This window comes from Periophthalmus magnuspinnatus, chromosome 10, assembly GCF_009829125.3.
Source record: "Periophthalmus magnuspinnatus isolate fPerMag1 chromosome 10, fPerMag1.2.pri, whole genome shotgun sequence".
NCBI lineage: Eukaryota > Metazoa > Chordata > Actinopteri > Gobiiformes > Gobiidae > Periophthalmus > Periophthalmus magnuspinnatus.
Window position 1 is genome coordinate 23,029,525 of NC_047135.1, and position 16,092 is coordinate 23,045,616.

A 16,092-nucleotide genomic window follows, 5' to 3' on the forward strand; every position below is an offset into this window, starting at 1 on the left:
GGTTGCGGAGTTACGCTGCTGGAAAGTCCGCATCCGCGTTCTATCGGCGACGATAGCCTTCGACGCTATAGGGTTAAAACCTAGACACAATGTTTTAAAGACATTTTTGACAGACAGGCATCGTTGGACAAGGGTGTTAGTAGATTGCGCATTTACTCAAATTGCCTTGTACATTATTATATAGCTTGTTAAACATAAACATTGCTAAACTTTAGGACCCTACTGAGTTTCTGAATTTGTCTAAAGTTAAACATCCAAACTCTGTAAAAGAATTTCATATGGACCATAAGTCCATTGTCTCCTCTTCCCCTGCCCCCCTTTTGTCACTGCTTCTGTCCTCTCTCTCACTGTCTCTCCCCCCCTCCTCTTGCCTCTCTTCTGGTGCCCCTTTGTCAAATGTTAACAGAAGCCAAACAGCGAGCAGAGAGTGAGCTGGGCCCTCAGACCCGCCCACGGAGCAACACTCTCCCCAAGAGCTTCGGCTCCACTCTGGACCAGGCCCCTCACACCAGCAGCAGCAGCAGCAGCATCGTTGCGGAGGAGGGCCCCCACCCCACCAGAGAGGAGACGATGGAACTCATCCAGAGGAGGGTCAAGGGGAAGAGAGAGGAGGACTGCTGGCCTGAGGACATCAAGGTCTGCACATGCATATGGAATATGCATGAATATGTAACGTTTTCTTATTCTTTTTCTTCTTTTTTTTTTCTTTAGAAAATGACTAAGGAGCAGCTGTCATGTGAGAAAACGGTCCTTCAGAAAAATCTGCTGCACTATGAAGGAATCCACGGGCGGCCCGTACGTGCAGAAGTCTTGTTCTCCCGTTTTAAAGTAGCGTACACCACACTTCAGTGTGCGTGAGTTAGTAATAGTGTTCTTGTTGCTGTGCAGGTGACCAGAGAGGAGCGTCTGGTGATGAAGCCTCTGTACGAGCGCTACAGGCTGGTCAAACAGATGCTCACCAGAGTCAGCATTACTCCTATCACAGTAAGTCTCTGCTACATACTCATACTCACTCATAGTCATGTTTTATTATCATGACTAGTGAAATGTAAACAGTACTTGAGATAACATAATGAGAAATCTCAAGGTGATCAAATAAAAAATGCATAAGACAGGTTATCCATCCTCCATAATTAAATGGAATTCATAGATTTGTTACCATATACTTACAATTGGTTCCCTCTGTGGGGAAGACTAACCCCTTATTCTCTATCTTGATTTTGCCATAATTGCCCCATTATAACTTCTAATCACGACATTGAGTCAAAACCGACTTTAAGGCGCTATACCTGATTTTTACTTTTTATTTGTTTTTAAAAGTTTGCAGTGGTCAAAAGTTATTCCTCACTTGTCTTATCCATTCTGAGCGTCCTAATTATTTACCACAAGTTACAAGCCCGTGCCCTTCCTGATTATCGGAACCTTTACACTTTACAATGGGATCAAATGCTGGTTATGTAATATATCTGTACTGGGGCAAGAGAAATTTAGCTTAATTACATGGGGGGGGAAAGTCATACAGCCCTTTAACTAAGTTGCCCTGTCTCTTCCAGGTGTCCCCCTCCAGCAAGAGACGAAGTCAGATCCTACAGCCAATCATTGAGGGAGAGACGGCCCACTTCTGGGAGGAAATCAGAGAGGAGGAAGAAGAGGAGCAGAGAGGAAGCGGGGCCACTGAAGAAGAGCAAAGGGAGGAGGAGAGAGAAGAGGAGGAAGACGAGGATGAAGAAGAGGATGGAGAGAGCAGCGGAGGAGAGACGCCCAGCCCTGATGTCATCATGCTCACCCACCCCATCAGCCAATCAAACCAGAGCTTGAGCCGATCCGAGCCAATCAGAAGCAAACTGGAGGAGGGCTCAGGAAAGCTGGCCATGGATCTGCGGCTGTCCAGCTCTAACGCCTCGTCTATGTAAGCGCCTCACAGAAATGTTACTTTGAATCATTTTGTAGATGAATATTCATTGTCTGTATTTATTCCAGGCCTGAGCTGCTGGAACAGCTGTGGAAGACCAGAGCAGAGAAAAAGCAGCTGAGGAAGATCATCCGAGAGTTTGAGGAAGATTTCTATCAGCAAAATGGAAGGTTGGTGTAGAGCTGTACAGGGATAAAATGATATTTTATGGTGAATATTGAATGTACATATTTTATAGATTTATATTTCTAATATTTAATTTAACATAAACTCAAACATTGTAACATAATTTAACATAAACCCAAAAATTGTGTATGTGACCAAATCAAAACTCAACAAAGTTTAAATTGGGACTAAAACAAGACTTTGGGGTGACAGTGTTTAGAGCAGTGCCCAACCTGATTCCTGCTTGGACAAAGATCTATCGTGTCCTTAGGCAAGACACACATTGCCTAGTATGAAATGGTCTGTGAGCATTGGTGTTGGTCAGATGAGCCGATGGTGGAAATTAGCAGCTTTGCTTGCATCAGACTATTCCAGAGAAGCTGTGGCCACCACTGAGTGTGGAGTGATTTTTTTTTTTTTTTTTTTTTTTTTTTGTATTTTACTGCTAATTTTGGAGATGGACTAGGTTAGTTGTATAACGTGGTTGTCATGAAATGTGTATTTTTAATGTGTGTTCGCCTGCCCAGAGACTGCATTTGGAAAGTAGGAGTAGCTAAATCTGGTACAAATCATCTTTTCTTTTGTAAGATTAATGAATTTGTCCCTGACAAATAAAGAATGAACAAAGATTGAATAATGCACTGTAAAGCACTTGTGTCTTGAAAGGTGCAGTATAAATCCAATGCATTATTATTATTAAATAAGGACAAGATGTTGAAGGACTGATGGAGCAGAAGCAGCATGTGCAGCTGGTGAAGAATGTCTATCAGCACAAATATCCACAGGGCTGTGCGCTTTCCCCCCTGCTCTTCTCCCTGTACACCAGCTGCTGCACCTCCAGCTATGGCTCGGCTTTATTTGCACAGAAAAGTAATATTGCCTGCAAATCTGTGTAACCCAATAAATGAACTTGTGTTGTTACAGAAATGTGCAGAAGGAAGACCGGCTGCCTATGCTGGAGGAGTACAGGGAGTACAAGAAGATCAAGGCCAAACTCCGCCTGCTGGAAGTCCTCATCAGCAAACAAGACTCCTCCAAATCCATCTGACCCTTCCCCTCTCTCTACTGCCTGCATCCACTAAACATAACACTGAGCTCACTTTAGACAGGGCAAAAGTGTGTTGTCACAACCTTTTAATGTTCAAACGAATATCAGACCTAATTACACTTGCAAATTAAACTACATGGTCAGTGAAACAACCCAACAGACTTGCTAGTATAAGTATTTGGAGTACTAACATATGCCAAAATCTGCCATGTAGCCTTGAAGATTATAAGCTAAATGCAGATTTCTATTCCGATTGAAAAGTGGTGTTTTATTTGAAATCGTTTGCCAAAACACAACGCTCCAAAGGATGATTTCTGCCCCTTTTTGAACCTGCTGCATATCCTGCGTTTGCCTATTCACCAAACAACATCACGACTGAAAACTGTGGATTCATTTCTGTTAAAAGAAAAACTCTTTTGTTTGGCATTCTTCATACTGAGGAATCGTACGGACAGCTCAAAGACTGGCTCTTCTCAAGACTATGACCCATTGACTGTTATTGCTTTGTCATAAACTCTTCAAATTGAAATATCGGGACTATTTTCTGTGTTCTTTGCGTGTGTGCAGCACAAAATCACATGCTGCATGTTTTCATTTCTCTGTCGCTCCTCTGGGCTTCTGAGTAGATTTTTTACTGTTGAAATCATCAGAAAAACACCATTATTGATCTATGACTTCAATGATTTGGAGGACACCATGAACACAGTTTTTTGTTTTTTTGTTTTTGTTTCTTAAATTTGTGCTAATTAGCCATTCTACTCATTTAGGTGCTAACAGTGGTGGGCAATATATCGTCTACATGGTATTGCGCTTTTATCTGCTATATAGTTATAACCTATGACACCCATGGATCATTGTTATAATTTGCCCATCACAATATAATATCACAATAATTTTCAATCACAAAACAACTTAACAGAAACAAGTCCACTGACTTCCACGTTAGAAAACGGCAGTGCCCAGTGGAAACAAACGTTGCCATAAACATCATCACAATAAAGAGCCCTGTGACTGTCGGCACCCTATCGATAGCAGCACTTCACGCTAGCGAGTAGATTTTTATTTTTTTCATTTCTACCAAAATGACTATGCGACATGGACGAATCCTACGTGTATCACTGATTAAGAAAATAAATTTGATGAACAAAGTAAGTAAAGCAGTGGGCGTATGCTGCTGGCGGTGAAAACGGGAGTTGATCGCAATATGGAAGTGATTAAAGATTCCTCAAACATGCACAAATCACTCCAAATAACTTTGAGAGGATATATGAGAAGTGAAAACTATAACATGGTTATAGATTTTGCATAATCGGTCTACTTTAATATATTTTTTTGGAGCTGGGTCATCTATAATAAAACTGTCAAAAAATTGAACAGAAACTAATATATTTTGTGTTTATGTCCATTCACAATTGTTTGATACGTCCAGCTCAACCAAGACATTTATAGACATGTTCTACAGATGGACTGTGAAAATATGATTTGATTATTGTTATCAGAAGAATCCAAAAAAATGAGAGATTATTAGCCACCCCTTGGAGCTGCTTAAAGAGAGATTTTGACAGAATGCATTTACATTTAAAATTCTGTAGCCTTTTGCAGTTGTTCAGTCATGTCCTGCTGGCGGGGTAAGGTTTGGTTAATGCTAATACTTTGAAGTAGCCATTAGACTTTATGTGGATATGAGCAAGAAGCTATATAACATAATATCAAACTAGTGTGTGTTTAAATTTCCAGTGCTTTGAAATCTGAGTAAAACTAAATAACAATTCACATGCTTGGTTTTATATATATACACACACATTTGTCCATACAAGTGATTTTTTTTATCTCTATTAGTGCAATTGGGAAAGGCTGTTATTTGATATTTTGCAGGGCATTTGTAGGAGCACTAGACAAGTGGTACAAAAAGACTTGAAGTGGGACTTGACACAAACCTTTTTTTTTTTTTTTTTTGCAACACATCTGTGTAAATTGTATTAGTTTTCTTTTTTTATTTTTTATTTCAGTCCAAACTAGGTTAACCAAACTAGGTTAATTTGCAGCTTTATGATCTAAAAGGACTCTCCTCCTCCCTCACACTCCCCTTTAGTCCTCCAGACCCCCCTTCCTGCTGACACGCTTCCCTTGAATCCTCCAGACCCCACTCCCCTTTCAATCTCCCGTTTAGCCACCCCCTGCTCTCCCCTCCCTTCAGGCACTGCCCATTTAAAGAGCTCACTCGAACTGTGGGTTGTGTTTAGGTGTTTAGTCCCACTTTAAATATTGATTACGACCCATATCCTGCAGTAGTAGCGAGAGGAGGCGTGTGATTGACTGACTCTGTGTAGAGTTAAAGACATTAATTGCACAGCGTTCATTGAAGAATGCAGCCCTAGTGTGTTTTGTGTTAATTTCCTAAAAAGAAGCACTACTCCTATTAAAATATATAGTGTAAATAGATCCACTCGAAGGAATGAATGTCACAAATGTTTAAATTATTTCAAACATCGTCCATTTTGGTTCATATGTGATACCCAACAATGTGTTTTTTATTATTCTAACTGTTATAAATACTGCTATTATTGTGTATCCCATTGTTGGTGTGCTAATGATCTTTTTGTATTTGTACTCACTGTAGTTAGCCTTAGCACTTTGTGGCTAATTCATGCGTTTATTTTGAGATTTTGTTGATTGCTTTGTATAAAATAAGCTAATCTAGAAGCAGTACTGTAGTGAGCTTGCATGGCAACATTAAAATATAAATATCAATGTATTGTTTCTATCATTTGTGCCATGAAAAGCAGCAATAACAACATTTTCGCATGCATTGAGTTGGACCTCTATAATCCATGTGTGTATAATTTGCTATGTGGTGTTTTACCACTGTTATAAGCATAATGTCTTGTGGTGCTGTTGGGGATTGCAACTAAATACATCATTAAAGGCGCACTATGTAACTTTTAGTTGAGGATCTGGTGGCTTATCTCCATGGAGATCTTATTTCTTTGCATGGAATGTTCCTCTGTATGGCATTAAACCTGTCTATCTCCTTGGGGACAACCAGGTGATATATTCGGACAAAGTTATAGGTTATCTGAATACATGTTTTTAATAAACAATAAATTTGAACCCCAATTTTGATACTAAGAAATTAGCATGATACACGGTACTGATTTTGATACCATGATAACAAAAACACTCTTTATTTAGACAATAGAATGTGATTTCCAATGTTAAATAACAGTCCTTTCCTTCATATTACCATGTGGTGTTATATCAGTGTAATCCCTCAGTTGCCGTAGTGGTCCATGGTGTATACTAGTATATGTGGGTCTTTTACTTGGTTCTGATACAGCTCAAGATCATTTTAAAGCTATTTAGGAAAGGTTCATTTTTTACCTGTGAATGTGACTTTTTTTAGTATCAATACCTGCTCAAATGAGTATCTAGTCTAGACAAATACACCTTTAAGAGAATAAATGCAAAAAAGAAATGTTTAATGTTTTTGCCTGAAATGTTTCATGGTATGACATCTCCATGAAGATAAGCAGAAGAGTTGTGCAGTGCACCTTTAAAGTGATTAGGACAAGGCAGTGTTGTTGCAAACATTCCGGTCATTAGAATTATTTAGTGGGAATGGTCGCTCTTTTTCTGCCACCACATTGCCCTTATGCTTGTATTACTATGGTAAACGCGGCATATCTTTGAATCAGTTTTTAACCCTTGTGTGTTCCTCCCTGTAGAGTTACGTTGAAGTTCCTCTGGTGTCAATTTGGCCTCAGTTTGTTTCCCTTGTAACTCAGCCATAATAATATAGCAATATAATTTTGGACTCTGACTTCAGACTAATGCAGTGATACCAAATTCATTTTTACCTTTTGAAATAGGCCTTGTTTTATTAAAAAATGTGCATTACATCACTTAATTGAACAAACAATATTTGGTCATTTTCCAATAGGGATTTCTTAAATTTTTTTGAAAAAAAGTTTTTTATTATTATTTTGATGGAGAGCAAAAAGGTGAAGTTCCTCTGAGGTCAATTTGACCCCAATTTATTTCTATTATTACTCAGCCATAAACTCAGCCACACTTTCTCATAATTTGGGGTTCTATGGTTAGCTTGACGTCAGACTAATACACTGAGACCAAATTTGCATTTACTCATTTAATGCCAGTAGGCCTTGATTATGTGAAAAAGTGCATTTTATTGACATTATAAGGCTCTATAATAGTGAAATTACAGGACTGTACTGCAACAACAATCTTTGGTGGATTAGAAGGTGGGAGCAGTCTAAATTTAGTGTAGGTGGTGGTTTTGAACACATTTATGAATGAGAGCAAAGTGATGCTGAAGTTCCTTGGGGTTCTTTTCCCATTTATTTCAGTGGAATTCAGTGAATCTTGCTCACATTTCTGTGTTTGGCCTTTCATACCAACTTCATTCAAACTCCATACTGAGAACTTTTATTTTACATACATCTCATAGGATCTCATTAACATGAATATTTACTTGATTTTGGACTCATCATTTATTTTATTTTTTTTAAATCGTTTTAAGACTCCAATCATCTGCAAAAAGCAAGTGTTTACGTAGAGCCAAATGGTGGTATTTCCTCACAAATCCACATTTATTTTTGAAGATAATTACTGACTCAAATCTATTCCAAAATATTTCAAAGCCAAGGTTAGTATTGGAATTTATAATCTTTGATGAAATGATTGAATGTTCAGAGTATTTGTCCCTGCATGTAAATAGCAGAAGCTCATGTTTGGAGCCATGTCCGTGGACAGTGGAACTAGGCTTCATCTAATACAGGACCAGGACTAACACAGGGATCAAATATTATTCTAAATGTGTGAATGGAGCTTTAAGGACAACTAAAAACACACAGTTCAAGCCCATGGACAGAGAGCTTCCTCTAGTGGACAGCTCAGTATGAAAAGCAAAGCTCCAAACATTCTGAGTCTGTATTTGGCAAAGGAAGTTCAAGTGTCAGTCTCACATGTACCAAACACGAGCTGTTTACCTGCAGAGTCAAACGGATCTGAACATTTAATGATTTTATCAAAGATGAATTTTTTCCTAAGGTAAATGTGGGTTTTTGAGGAAATTACCATTTGTCTCTGTAAACACTGGGTTTACACACATGTGCAGATGTTTTTGGGTCTTAAAACTCTGGGAAAAGATAAAAACAAAATCAAGTAAATATTTATGAGGTGTATATTTTTTTAAAAAAAGTTCTCAGTCTGGAGTTTGAATGAAGTTGGTGTGAAAGTCCAAACACAGCAGTGTAAGCAGGATTCACTGAAACCCATTGAAATGAATTGGGAAATGGCTGGAACCTTAACGTCACTTTCTGCTCTCATTTAAAAATCTCACATTTTTCAGAAACAGCACCCATACTAGATTTAGACTGTTCCCACCTTCTAATTCACCAAATACTTTTATTTCAGTACAGTCATGTAATTTGGAGAATTTCACTGTTACAGGGCCTTATAATGTCAAAAAATGCACTTTTTTGACATAATCAAGGCCTATTCGCACTAAATGTATAAATGAACAGTACATTTGGTCAGCCCAAAATGATAAGAAAATGTTTTTTGTTTTGTTTTGTTTTTTTGGTTGAGTTATAAGAGAAACAAACACTACATTTTGGCAAATCCCACTTGGCAATTGACCATGTTTGCTCAATACAGTGATGTACATTTATAGTTACGAGACATTTGGAAATGTGTATGTTTTACTAAAACAAGACCTATTGACCAAAATTTGAAAAGCTAAAAATCAATTTGGCATCAGTGCATTAGTCTGAAGTCAGGCTAAAAATAGAGGCCAAAATTTGAAGAATATGTTATTTCATGAGTTATAACACAAATTGATCCCAGAGGAACTTCAACAGAACTTTTTTTCACACAAACCTTATTATTATACGATCAATAAAAAAAAAATATAATTGATAAAAGTCATAAAAATGAACAATTGACCCAATTCTCAACCTATTTGATGAAGAAGTGACAGAGACCTCAGGACAACACAAGGATTAATCTTACATGTAGTTACAGTAGTTCTTATCAAAGTCTCCCAACTTTTATATAAATCAGTATTTGTTTAATAATGTACAATGTTTTCATAATTTTCGACTGTATCTATTATTTCTATCTGAATCACTGTGCTGTGTCAACTACTCTATAATCTGTAAAATTATAATCTGACATCTTTATACTATTTTTCCTTCAAGTCATAAACTTCCTGCTCCTGGTCATTCTCCATGTAGACGCTCTGACTGTGTTCATATGTGTATCTAATATAAATGATTTGATTTTGTGAATGCTTTTTCTGTTTAACAAAGGATGAGAAAAAACACAAATCATTTACAGAATAATAAAAGACTTAACCTTGACCATTGTTGTGTTGATTTTAATCTGGATAAACAAGAGAGCACTGCTAGCCTTCTATTTGACCCTGTTAGAATGAGCCTTGACCTGTGACAGTCAACTGCAAAGCTTTTGATAAGATATTTCAAAAAAAAAAGTACAAAACAAAAGGCAAGTACTAAAGTAATGATGTATTAGTCTGAAAACAAAAATCTATTTCAAACTTGTAGCTGTAAATTATGCCATGTTTTTTTTTTATTATTTAGAAAAAGACAGAAAAAGTGAAAAAAAATTGGTGATTGTAGCAACTTCCTTTATGTACCAGTGTGAAAATGTTTTGTATAAACATCTCATGAAGTTTAGTATTACATATAAAACCCTGTAATACTCTGCATAACACCTGGTCTCTTGTCCACTACCCCTGCTCTGTGGGACCAGGGCGAGTCGGTGCCCCTAGTGAAACACTTGTGAATCAACAGCGTTCATGAACCATTAGTCACGTGACAAGCTTCATGAATAACTGGCATCATAGCTGTGTTTCTTTTCTCATGGCAAACATAAAACGCGTATGCAGTGCTGACATGTTATGTAGTGTCAAACTGCATGTGTAAATTAAACACGCAAAGCAATGCATTGATTACAATCAGGGATAACACAATAAACTTAAATGCAGTGCAGTCACAGTGTAATGTGTGACTGCACCCTGAGCGTTAATTTAAGACAAATATATTAATAAGACTGTAATTAAGTATAAATAAATACAAATGCATATTTTTAATAACATAGGATAAACATTTATTTGTCCCACAATGAGGAAATTACAGCCTTGCAATGCAAAGATCACCAACCATCCTTCAAACAGGCAGAAGTGAAAAGAAAACGGGATTATTTGGATTTATTTCGTAACTATTTAATTATACTTTTGACACACCATGATTTTAGATTTTTTTGGTCAAGCACTGTTTGCTTTGATTGCCCTAACCGCACGCCACTGGACTTCAGTATATATTATATCTTCATTCTAGTTATAGTTATACAGTCTGACAGCAGCAGGATAATGGAGCATTTGCTGTTACTGTATTGACTCCAGGTTCCATCCAAAGGTTCTGCACACAGGCTGCAGTTGTCCACCTGTGTAGATCAGAAATGAGTCAGTTCTACCTGGAGTTCATACTTGCAAACACAACACATACATATTCTGATAACACTGAGGCTTAACCTACAACCAAACCTGGACTAGGCTCTAGACTAGCACTAAACCAAGACTAGAGCAGGGCCATACCATCAGGATTAAACTAGAATCCATCTAAATCAAGGTTGGAACAGAAACAAAACACATTACACTTCAATCATATAGGTAATAGCTGCTTAAATACCATCATGGTTCAATAGTTTCAGGTGGCATCACAACAGTCTATAGGCCAATAAAAATTGATACAGATGGGGAGCAGGTGAAATAGATATTACAAATGCAGACCTTTGTGTTATGTAGAGAGTTGTAGGGTCTAGTCACTAGGGTTTGTGAATTTACCATTTTGGATATTTTAATGATAATTGAAAAGCTGCTCCCAGTGACCAAAAGTATGTTTCAGAGCCTCCCTTTGAGGCTGGCCTCAGTAAACTCGGGTTAGGATCAAGCTCAGTGCTTCAAGAAAGTATCATCACATTTAAAAGGGGCTCTGGATGTGAGCCATAACATCTTGATCACAAAAACAGTGTCCAGATGACCACCGAAACCATCTGTGTACAGGTTTACATAATGTGGCTGCACGGGACTTTTTCATTTGTTTTCCTCATTTGTTAAAGATGACATCTTAAATTACATTGAAGGAAGCGCACAAACAGGTCCAGAATCAGAATCCTTTTATTGCCATCGTTTGTGAACACAGTTCACAAACTAGGAACTTACTTTGGTGATAAAGTGCAACATAAAACACACTGAATAAATATAAATACAAATAAGGGCATGCACGAAGTTAAAAAGGTGGCTGTTTGAACTACTCAAGGATTTGTCAAGAGATCACTTGAGAAACTCACTTGCACTTACATTTTAAATTGTCTTTTCACCAAACTATCAATCTCTTGTTATGCGTTGGGATCATGGATCTATTAAAATAAAAATGCAAATTATAAAAAGACAATATCATATATTTATGTAGGCCTATTTTGTATAGTCATGGCAATTACATCTGACAAAATAAATGCATAGTCTTATGGCAATAAAGGCTAATTTCAACACCAGTTATGCTATTGTCTTTTCTACGGACGTGCAGTTAACTAAACTGTAATCCACCTACCCAAATAATAGATTAAAACCTCCATCTGAAAAATTGGAAAATCATATTAATTAGATAAACGCATCTAACCCACTTGTTCCAGAAATATTATTTTCCATGTAAGTGTTGGTGTTTCAGTGGTCAAAAACCTAAACACTTAATAGCCACACTCAAAACATCCATTAATGAACAGATAGTCCTTTCATTCTCAAGGAACGCATGTTGAAACTGCGTCGAATTAGTCACTAGAGGGCGCTGTGAGCTTTTATATAGCCTATGTTAGCGTTCATTCTTTGGGCCTAATTATTTTTAAACGTAAATGCACTTTATTTATTTTTAATGAATGAATGAATAGTAAATAAATACATGAATAAATCACTTAATGAATAGGCTACATATATAAATATCTGAACATGTATATGGAAATGGGATTGTTGATAGCATCTAGCCCAGCATATTTAGGTTTTGAAGTCTTATTATTGTGGCTTTAATAAGCATATTTTTGTTCTGAAAAGTCTAAGGGCTGTTATTCAGAGATCCAAACAAATTATGCTGCAACCAGCCCATATAAAAATATAACCTTTTATTCCATAGTCATTTCTTACACTGAATGTGACAAACTGAAACTGTTTTTATATTGCGTAAAGAACAATTATGCCAGTTTTAATAATTAAAAAAAAGGTTGCTCTTTATATTTCCGATGCCCTTTAGTGACTTGAGCATGTACATTCTTGCAGTATATACAATTCTATATTCAAATTATGTTTTTCTTAAGTGGTCTGTTTTGTTGCCTTGGAAACAAAACACATTTACCTTTAAACTGTGCTGCTGTACAAGCTACAAACAAACCTCTGCACCAAGGACCACAGGTATAATTTTGTAAAACAAATTTTATTACTTCATGTTTATATTTTCTGGCTTAGCAATTAATGCATTGTTAAAAAAATGTTGATAAAAAAGGGCATTTGGAAGCATAGGCCTCTTTATGTAATACAAGGTTGCGCTGTCCCACAGTCATGTCTCAGATTATGTCCACTTCGGTGTCTGTATCTGAGCTCCGAGAGAACATCCTGCAGGTCTTCAGCACACACCTCAGCAACCGTAACATGGAGGTTAGATATGCTCTCTATTACTAACTGCTAACTAAGTAACTGCTGCTACTGTTAAAGACATGAGGTGTCAAATATGGATAGTGTTTGTGTCAGTATGTTGTGATGCTGTTGTGCAAATTAGTTAGTAAAGTTTGAAAAATGCTAAAAGACAGGGCTCAAAAGGCTCTTTTTGGGATTGTATATGACTCGTCATGTCTTTGGAAAACTTCAGACCTCATTCACACACATTCATATACTATGTTTTGTCATGTGCTGTGTACTCAGGTGATGAAGGAGAAGGTGCAGATGCTCCACAGGAGCTTCTTTTACCTGGAGCTGTGCCCAGAGAAGTCAGACTGCTTTGTAGTAGAGCAGCAGCGATTGCAGGGGGCATTGAGGCTGGCCCACAATCATGTGCGTCTCCTCTTGACTCTGATGGAGATGTTGTTTGAGGAGATCTGCTGCTGTCGTCAGGACCTGCAGTCCTTCCTGCTTCAGACTGAGAAGGCTCTAGTGGACAGTGACGTGATCAGTGCTGCTCTGACCACTCTGACACAGCTCCACCAACACCTAGAGGACTTCAACACCAGAGACACCAGAAACCTGGGGCCTCTGGACCTGGATCAGCAGCTTCTCCCTGGCTCAGGACAGCTGCACGTGCCTCAGCTGTGTGCCACACTGTACTACAAACTGCCTGTGGTGTTTGACTGCCTTAAGTCATATGCCAAGTCCACCTCGGTCTATCTGGTCTGGTCTCTCCATGGGGGAATGTGTCAGGACCCCAACCAGCTCTACGAGGTCCAGTTCAAGATCCTGCACCCTTGTATGGGGGAGCAGGGCCAGTGTGAGCAGTTTGCCATCATGGGCCATTCCTGCACTCTGGACAACCTCACCCCTGACCGCTTCTACCAGTTCTCTGTCAAACACCTCAGCACCCCCAACCTGGTCTTCTCAGCATGGATGGACACTCTTACAATGAAGACAGTTAGTTAGACTCATCCTGAAGACATGTCCTCTGTAGGGAGAGTGACAGATGCCTTAAAAAAACATGCAGACAAGCTCACATCTACACTCTGCTATAGTAAAGTATGTTTAATTAAAAAAAACAAAACATTTCTTATCTGTCTTTTACTTGTTTATTGAAAGATTAAATGGCACGAATTGCACCTCTCCTGTAGTTATCTTTATCTTAGCATGAGGAGATAGTTAAATAACGGTGGTACGATTACATGGCTGCACTACCAATGTAGGTGAAAGGTCATGTGATGATGTGGCTACGTTCAGGGACTGGTGTGTACCACGGACCTTTGACATACAACTATTATATTATCTTTCATAATAGTAACTGAGAAGCATAATAATAAGAACAACACTACAGTCAATCAATGCTCTAATGCCTGGTTTGTCTTGAATGATCCACAGCATGGCATTAAACTTAAACTAATCTATTTTACATTCTTTTCTATTACTGTGTGTATTTGTTGCAAAGAAAAATTTACAGTAACTTTTAAAAATCATTTTTGGCACCTTTGTGCTTAGAAAAAATGTCTATGCATAGGCCTATAACACAGATTAGACTAAAAACAGTTATATACTATATTATTAAATATTAAGATTTGACAGTTTCTTCAAGTTTTTTTTTTTTTTTTTTTTTGGTGAAGTTTATATTTTACGTCTTGGTTGGACATGGGCAGCAGCATATGTAGAGGTAATTCAACAACTGTTACCTAGCAGCCATAATGTTAACAAGCAAAAACTTTATTTTGTCAAATAAATGTTTAAATTGACAGAAAAATGTCTTCCTTGCATGTAAATTGTCCAAGTATTTTGGATGGAGTTTTTTGTGTTGATGACATAGAGGTATTCACCCCTACTTTCTGTGTTTTTGTACTTTTTTCCGCAAACTGCCACTTAAAGCAGACTTATTGTGCAAAATCAACTTTTCAGAGCTTTTAACCATGTTACAGTTGTTTCCCCTCACCATTTACCCTCTCGAAGTTGTTTTTGGAGTGATTTGTGTATGTTTGAGGAATCACTTATTTTCAAGATGTCATATTATCAATTACCAATTTGTTGTGATAACGTGATAACAGCTCCTTGTTTCTTTTATTAAGTCATTTTAGATTAATATTGCAATTTAGAATGTCTAAATTATAACATAATGATTCACAAGTGTCATATATTATAACTACATAGCACACACAAGCACAATGTCTTCTTTTACTAATGTAAAAATGTTTAATTTTTATCACAGGTATTCTTCCACCAAACCAGGTCATAATTAGTAAAAGATTAAAACCTGCCATATGTACTTTAAATTGAGTATGCAGTTTTATTTCTGTTAAGAAAAAGCTTATCCATGTGAAGGTGTAAAGAATGTAGGATTCCTCCAAGGTCATTTTCTGCTCACTGTGTCAGGCCACATGTGCAGACTATAAATGGAGCAGTCATGCTGATGACTCTGACTGATAAGAAACCAATGTTTTGACGCCAACCATTATCCAACCTGCCCGTCTGTAAGATTTCATAACTGCATACATATATAGGCAATATTACTTAAAATCCTATTCCCTACAAATGTTTTTTTTTTGTTTCTTGTTTTACTTTTTCAAGATTTTATCAAATGGTTGCAAGATCTGTAAATATCTCACAAGAAATTTAACACAGACAGGTTAGACTACGGTACTCATTTCACTAAAACATAGTAAACATCATTTTTCCATCCAAATGCATTACGCACAAGGAAGTCAGTTATGATTTCACAATCAAGTACTTTAGTTGTGACATCATAACTATTGTGTACCTATGTTTACATTATGGTTGCTAGGTAATACTTACATAGGAATTACGTCGTTTTAGAACTCAACTCTACTTCCTGTATTTTGTACTTTTCTTCCCAACGTTTTTTTTCCATAAAATACTACAAAAATACTATGATTACTAATAATGAGTATTATTAATAATGATTATGATAATTGATAATAAATAGGCTATTATTAGCCTATCAATAATAAATATTATTTTCCTATAATAAATACAAATATATATCCTACAAATGGACTTAAAGAAGACACTCCAAAACACACAGAAGCCAGTGGAGAATAGCTGTTGGTGGTGTGGTGAGATGTTCTTGTGTTTTCGGGTTCAGTCAAAAGAGTTGAGCCCGAGTTTTGGGCATGCTGCAAATGACGAAAGTGGATTTTGGCTGATACCAGCATGTTTGAACCCGTAATGACAGCACCT

At 37.3% G+C, this 16,092-nt stretch overlaps 2 protein-coding genes across 6 annotated transcripts in view; both read left to right on the forward strand.

Annotated features, from left to right (window-relative positions):
• fam13b (family with sequence similarity 13 member B) overlaps positions 1-5,968 on the forward strand; it is a 106,755-nt gene extending 100,787 nt beyond the window's left edge. For all 5 annotated transcript variants that reach the window (XM_033974713.2, XM_055225070.1, XM_055225071.1 and 2 more), the window contains 6 exons: positions 407-636; positions 712-795; positions 889-984; positions 1,554-1,909; positions 1,981-2,082; positions 3,002-5,968. In XM_033974713.2, the coding sequence (XP_033830604.1) occupies positions 407-636; positions 712-795; positions 889-984; positions 1,554-1,909; positions 1,981-2,082; positions 3,002-3,125 (992 nt within the window). In that variant the 3' untranslated portion in view covers positions 3,126-5,968. The remainder of the gene's footprint in view (positions 1-406; positions 637-711; positions 796-888; positions 985-1,553; positions 1,910-1,980; positions 2,083-3,001) is intronic.
• Positions 5,969-12,774: 6,806 nt separating this feature from the next.
• Positions 12,775-13,842, forward strand: LOC117377332 (fibronectin type III domain-containing protein 11-like). Its single transcript, XM_033973711.1, has 2 exons — positions 12,775-12,870; positions 13,135-13,842. Exons 1-2 carry the CDS (start codon positions 12,775-12,777, stop codon positions 13,840-13,842), a joined length of 804 nt encoding a protein of 267 aa, XP_033829602.1.
• The last annotated feature ends 2,250 nt before the right edge of the window (positions 13,843-16,092 follow it).